This window comes from Sinocyclocheilus rhinocerous, unplaced genomic scaffold, assembly GCF_001515625.1.
Source record: "Sinocyclocheilus rhinocerous isolate Xijiao unplaced genomic scaffold, SAMN03320098_v1.1 scaffold1845, whole genome shotgun sequence".
In the NCBI taxonomy this organism is placed as follows: domain Eukaryota; kingdom Metazoa; phylum Chordata; class Actinopteri; order Cypriniformes; family Cyprinidae; genus Sinocyclocheilus; species Sinocyclocheilus rhinocerous.
Genome location: NW_015626354.1, coordinates 80,659 through 87,774, shown reverse-complemented (window position 1 = coordinate 87,774; position 7,116 = coordinate 80,659). Strand labels below are relative to the sequence as shown.

General features: G+C 38.5%; 1 protein-coding gene across 1 annotated transcript in view; it reads left to right on the top strand.

Moving 5' to 3' along the window:
- Positions 1 to 5,422: 5,422 nt before the first annotated feature.
- Positions 5,423 to 7,116, top strand: part of LOC107711504 (V-set and transmembrane domain-containing protein 2B-like) — an 18,480-nt gene continuing 16,786 nt past the window's right edge. The window contains exons 1-2 of the mRNA XM_016516501.1: positions 5,423 to 6,306; positions 6,730 to 6,917. Coding sequence (XP_016371987.1) covers positions 6,234 to 6,306; positions 6,730 to 6,917 — 261 coding nt within the window. The 5' untranslated portion in view covers positions 5,423 to 6,233. The remainder of the gene's footprint in view (positions 6,307 to 6,729; positions 6,918 to 7,116) is intronic.

Below are 7,116 nucleotides of genomic sequence, written 5' to 3'. Positions count from 1 at the left end.
TTTCTCCATTGCAAATGAAATTACATTTTGATCTGTTGACATAAACTGTTATATTGTGAGCAGATATGTGAATAGGTCAAAAAGGCTTTCTGAGTCTTTTCTACATTTTCTAATTATAACTGGGAGGGCCAAGGACTGGATGGAAGGACTTATTTGCTTAAGTGTAGCAGCACATTTATCAATGCAAGAGTGTTGGAAAGCAAGAGTATAATTTGTAGAATTAAATTAGACTCAGAATGTAACTGTAGAAATCTTGTTTTCTTAAAACTTCCATCTGCCATTGAACGCTACCAATAAACTGAGTGTTTTTTATGACCGTTCTGTGTAGAGTTATTCAAACTATAACACAAAACTATTTGAACTTGGAAGACCCTACCATTTCTGAACTAAGTTGCAGGCCACTCAAGGAAAGCAGACATATTTGGGAAAAAAGGAGAAGAAAAAAAAGCCTCTTTGGTTTCAGAGGTGGGAAAATAGCATGGAGAATACGGAAAAAGTCAGAGTGCCATCAGCTGTTGCTTTAAATTACATTGCAGGCTACATCTACCATGCCACATGCATTAATATCACATTGCTTGCTCATGAATTAGAATTGCTGTAACCCTGGCATAACTAGCTTTCTTACTCTCGAGACTGGCCAGCAGCAGAGGTAGCCTCCCAGAGATCATAAATATCTCATTGTGATTTCTCCTAAATGCTGTGCAAAAGCACAAGAGAAGTGAGATTTTAGATGGCATCAGCCAGCTGACAAGGGAACCTGAAGAGACCTTGGTCCAGGCACCGTTAGAACGTCACGACTCACCCTGATTATAAGACAAGAAAACAGGCTTCTGACTGGTTATGTGCTTTTCTGTTTCTCTTACTGAAGGTGACACAGTTGTCCAACTCTGAATACCACCTCTCAGTCGAGTCCGTTTTAGTTTCACACAATCTAGTTTATTTTTGGGATTATGGAATTACCTACAAATTAATGCCTGAAGATAATGCATGCCATCATATAGTTTAGTCATTCACTTGTATTTTAAATCGACAGTGGTGTATAATGGTTATGATCTATTATTAAAGAAGGCATTAGATGTACCCTGCTGTCACACTATCAAGAAGGGCTTCTGTACGGTTTTAAGGAGTGATGGGTGCAGATGGTTCAGACCCAAAGGACCATAAAAGGCACTCATCATTAGTGACAGACTCTGATGAGATTCATATGGTTAGTGCCAATTGTGGCATTTACTGAGTGATCGTGATGTAGGTTATTTAGCGGTCTATACTTGCATATCCATTATAAATAAATGATCATGCCTTTCTCTATCTTTGTCAAAACACTTATTTATTAACAATTATTCACATATTTACACTTACGTAACATTATTTATTTGCATCCATGTAAAGTGTGTGTATGTTTGTGTCTCACACTGAGGAAGGCTTTGAGCCGAAACGTTTGTGTCTTTTCCCATCAGTAATGAATGTAAAATAAAAGAAAAAAGAAGATTGTTCTCGTGAGTGCGGATCATAATTTCCTATACTATGTTTGTGTTAGCCATGTATTATTAAAAGAATAAAGTGAAAATGTAACATTGTAAAATGTGTTTTATTCCTGTGATGTCAAAGCTTAATTTTCGGCAGACATTACTGTAGTCTTCAGTGTCACATGAACCTTCAGAAATCACTCTAATATGCTGATTTGATGCTCAAAAAGCATTTCTTATTATTATCAATTTTGGAAACAGTGCTGCTTAATATTTTTGTCAAAATTTTATACTTTTTTTTTTTCTCGATTGATGAATATAAAGTTCAAAAGAATGGCATTTATTTGAAATAGAAATTATAAACATTAAATAAAATGTGTTAATTTTCTTTCAAAAGAATTGAACTGAACTGTGCGGTTTTTATAATATAAAAATCATTACATTATGTCTATGGAAAGTCCCTGTGTACTGAAAATCTGAAATAGCACAAAGTTTCCTGTGAGGGGTAGGTTTAGGGGTAGGGTTGGTGTAGGGCAATAGCACATACAGTTTGTACAGTATAAAAACCATTACGCCTATGGAGAGTCCCCACTTTTCACAAAAACAAACCTGTGTGTGTGTGTGTGTGTGTGTGTGTGTGCACACCTTTACATCCATAAGAGAAATATTCAAATATATGCACTCTGAGCTCATCATGTGTGTTTGTTTGTGGACTTACATACCAAGGTGGAGTGTATTCAGCGAAAGCATTATGTTGTGTAAAGGTTTGGATTGTGACACGAAAGGTAAACACTGGCGCTAGTCTTGTTGTCAAGGACAAGCAGCTGACCGTCTTTACAAAAATACAAAAATGAGGAGAGCAGTATGATGGAATGTACAGGAAAAGGAAATCAGAAACATCAGCCATGCTACATGGTTTAACAATAGAAATCTGACTCTTATAAGATATATTGGGAAATGCTGTCAAAGTACTTGACTGATGAGCATCTTCCTACAACACAAGGACAGATTACTGTTCAGTCCCTCTCTCTCTTATACTCAGCATCTTACTTTCTCTCGATTTCTCCCTCTCAATCTCGTATACTTTCTCATCTTGTTTTTCAACCACATTGAGCACTCTTACATTCTGTTTCTCACCATCATCTCTTGAGCATCCAATACATCAATAATGGGCAAAACCCTCATTTCAATAATGCCCTCACCCCATTTCTGCCTTCATCTCTCTTTCTTTCTCTCTCAGTTTCTCTCTTCCGTGTTGGTGAAGTGCTAATGGGAGTGTAAGGGTGAACAAGTGCTACATTATTGGCAGACAGGCAGCTGGGAGGGAGGGCTGTTTTAGGATTCAGCCAGAGAAGCACTCTGCTGCACAAGCCAGGGACAATGCTGGATTAGTGGTCAGATATGGTGACACATCCTTCAATTCCATGTGAATAAATATGTTTGTATTTGTCTTGTACCACACATCTTATAGTATTAGAATATGGATCTACAAAGATCTTGCTAATGTCTTAAAGGGATAGTTCACCCAAAAATTACCCCATGATTTACTCAACCTCAAGCCATCCTATGTGTATGTCATGAGGAAATGAATGTTGACTTTTCCCCCATAGATACAGTATTAATTGAAGGGATAGTTCACCCAAAAATTAAAATGATCCCATGATTTACTCACCCTCAATCCATCCTATGTGTATACGACTTTCTTCTTTCAGACAAATACTATCTGTGTTACATTAAAAAATGCCCTGGCTCTTCCAAGCTTTATAATGGCAGTGAATGGTCATCAAGATTTTGAAGCAAAATAAAGTGCATCTATCCATCATAAAAAGTACTCCACATGGCTCTGGGGGTTAATAAAGGCCCCCTGAAGTGAATCAATGCATTTGTGTAAGATACATACTTTAAAAAGTTATCATTAACAGAGGAGAGAGCAAATAAAACAATGGTCATGAATTAGAAATACAAAACGAGGATTTGTTATATATATATATGCTTTGCCTATGTCCAACGTCATCAACTGGAATGCCACTCTCTCGTGAACACACGTTCAACAGTTAGCAGAGGCTAGAGATTAAGGTTTATAAAGTTTCACATATGGATATTTTTCTTACACAAATCTATTCACTTCAGAAGGCCTTTATTAACCCCCGGAGCCGTGTGGAGAACTTTTTTATTATGGATGGATGGATGCTGTTTATTTGGCTTCAAAGTCTTGACCCTCATTCACTGCCATAATAAATCTTGGAAGAGCCAGGGCATATTTTTACTATAACTCTGACTGTATCATGCTTCCTTCTGCTGACCAGCTTTTTGAAGATGCTGATTTCATTTTCCAGCAGGATTTGGCACCTGCTCACACTGCCAAAAGCACCAAAAGTTGGTTAAATGACCATGGTGTTGGTGTGCTTGACTGGCCAGCAAACTCACCAGACCTGAACCCCATAGAGAATCTATGGGGTATTGTCAAGTGGAAAATGAGAAACAAGAGACCAAAAAATGTAGATGAGCTGAAGGCCACTGTCAAAGAAACCTGGGCTTCCATACCACCTCAGTAGTGCCACAAACTGATCACCTCCATGCTACGCCGAATTGAGGCAGTAATTAAAGCAGAAGGAGACCCTACCAAGTTATTGAGTACATGTACAGTAAATGAACATACTTTCCAGAAGGCCAACAATTCACTAAAAAATTTTTTTTTATTGGTCTTATGGAGTATTCTAATTTGTTGAGATAGTGAGTTGGTGGGTTTTTGTTAAATGTGAGCCAAAATCATCACAATTAAAAGAACCAAAGACTTAAACTGCTTCAGTCTGTGTGCACTGAATTTATTTAATACACGAGTTTCACAATTTGAGTTGAATTACTGAAATAAATGAACTTTTCCACGACATTCTAATTTATTGAGATGCACCTGTAGAAGTCATACTACTAATACTTATAATAATAGTTGTTATTGTTGTTGTTATTATTGTTATTGACCAATATATCAGCTGATATTTGGCCATTTTTTATTTAGATTTTATTTAGCTCTCTAGATATCCAAACCAAGGCCAACAGACACCTGCACAGCTTATTTCCCAAAACAGTATCCCTGCTTATGCAGAATCTCTCTAAGCACTGAACACTAATAATAACCACTATAATTGTGTTCATATTTCTAGAATAAGAGCTGAAAAGGCTGAAGATCGAACCCTTGCTTCCTGCAATCCTGTGAAGTACAGGGCTGAAGGAGTTGTGCCGATATTTAGTTTTCATTGTATTTCAGTTTATCATTGTATGTTTTGGAACATACTGTAGTAGGGGTTTCTGCTCTAAAATGGTCATTAGCTGGTGCTAGCAGGACAGCTGACCATGTCCCAAAAATCAGTTAGACCAAATGGTAGCTTGTGTGTTCCTGATCCAAGATGATCTACCAACTTGCTCTACCCTGATAGCACACGTATACATCACAGAAATGTCTATTTGACATCTGCATTTACATCTGCAAGATGTATGTATTTAGAGTGTTTGCTCATCTGCAATACGTTTATAGGACGTTTCCTATCAGATGTAAAATAGACATTTAGAAAATGTCTTTAAGATGTTTATGATTTAAAATGTATGTAAAAACTGACATCTTAACGATGTCTATCAGATTTGTGTACACAGCAGATGCTTTCCATATGAAGTGATCTTTAACAGACATCTTGCAGACATACGTGGGCTATCTGGGTAGCTAAATGACCATCTTAGACCAGCTAGAAACCAGCATGTTCCAAAGCAGTTACTTGATCTGGATTTTCCAACAGGGAGGAGAAGAAACGCAGATTACCTCGATGGTATTATTACCAGAAGCAAATGACGGGACAGAGAGAGATTAAGAGTGACCGCCTAATCTGAGCTATCAGACTTTCATATTCAAGTGAAATAGTTCTGGTCATTACGCGACGCCTGCTACTTTAATGGTCGCCTGTTGCTCTCGCAGAGTAAACCGCATGAATCGCCGAAGCGCTTTTTTTTATTTTTCAGTGATTTGCTTTGCACGTCCGCTGGTACGGTTTTCCTCTTATTGGTCGAGCCGTATGCTGATTTGAGAGACAGAGACGGTTAGTTTGCTCCCAAACCCCGTCAGTCTGTCAGTGGTCTGGAAATGCCAAAGCGCCTCCTCGCTGCTCACGAGCTCACACACAAAGCAGAGGGTTCCGGTGGCGCGAGCTGGAATGATCCACTGATGCCGCTTCTTCGTTTAGGTGCTTAACTGCTCCTTAAAAACGTCGAGGGAATCTCTTGTCGTTGGGGGGTTTTTTTTAGTTTTTTTTTTAGTTTTTGGTTTGCGTGTTTAGACACAGGATTGTTTTGTGATGGGTGGTGGAAACGAATCGCGGATTTTTTCTCTTTTTATGGAGACCAAAGTGAGCAGATTTCCTACTGTTGAAAGCAAGTTTTATCTTGATAGGAAGCAAACGGAGGAACAGAGGATTATTTAGGGGCAAAGGATACTTATTCAAGAGAATAACACTTTTCACACACAAGTTTTCCCAACAGAGTGGGTTTTCTGGTCCGCAACATTGGATTTTACATTTTGTTTGACTGACGCAGCATCGTTTTGGAGTATCTTATTTGGAGATTTCAGTCCTTTTATTCTACATTTCGGGGAAGAAACTATATATTATAAAGAAGAAACCCGGATGAGACGAAGTTATGGAGATGCCTATGAAATAAAACCTGTATCCCCAGGTCAAATGACCGCTACCACTCGTTCTCCAATCTGACCACCTTATTTATGACATGGAAAAACTGGGACTCCACAGCGTCCTTTATTATTTCATTCTGAATGCGCCCCTGCTATTCTGTGTAAATGGTGAGTAAACTTGAACAGATTTTAGTCTCTCCCATGTTGCGTATTTATTCAGCACGAGCAGTCTGTTAGGATTCTGTTAGTTTTCCTTTTTTTAATTCATGGGAAATCACGGCATTGTAGTTGTATAAGTTTCACTGTTTTTATGTATTTATTTATTTATTATTAGTATTATGCATATTGAACCTTTTATTATATGCATATGGGTATAGTAAAAGTAATACGTTGTTATGAATGCGTGTGAAGAATTGAACATACTCTCATCTAAACCATGTAATTATAGGCTACTAAAGCCACATACAGTTTAACGCTTTTAAAACACAAAAGATAGCTGTATGTCATCTTAAATATTATAGGCTTCAGTTAATCTATTTGATGGGTTTCTTTTAACCAAACTATCTGCTGTTGATGTGTTTTCTTCATAAGCCACATTTACTGAAGTGCCCAAAGATGTGAGTGTCGGTGCGGGCGAGGACATAGAGATGCCGTGCGCTTTTCGAGCCGTCGGAGTCTCGCCGTTCTCTCTGGAGATTCAATGGTGGTACCTCAAGGAAGCGGCCCCTAAAGAGCTCGTTCACGAACTGCAAATTAGCGCTCCGGCCAACAGAGCCAAGGTAAAGGGGCTTTCGTTGTTTTCAAAGCAGCTTGAATGGAGGCAGTTTCCGTTCAATTCCTTATTCGAGTCTCACCAGGAGTGCTGTTTGACGGCCGCAGTGGGATGTGGCAGGGCTTCACGTGTCCAGATGCCTCCAGTCGGGTCCCTTGTGATGAGCGTTCTCAATTAAACGCATTGAGGCGATTAATTATTAATTT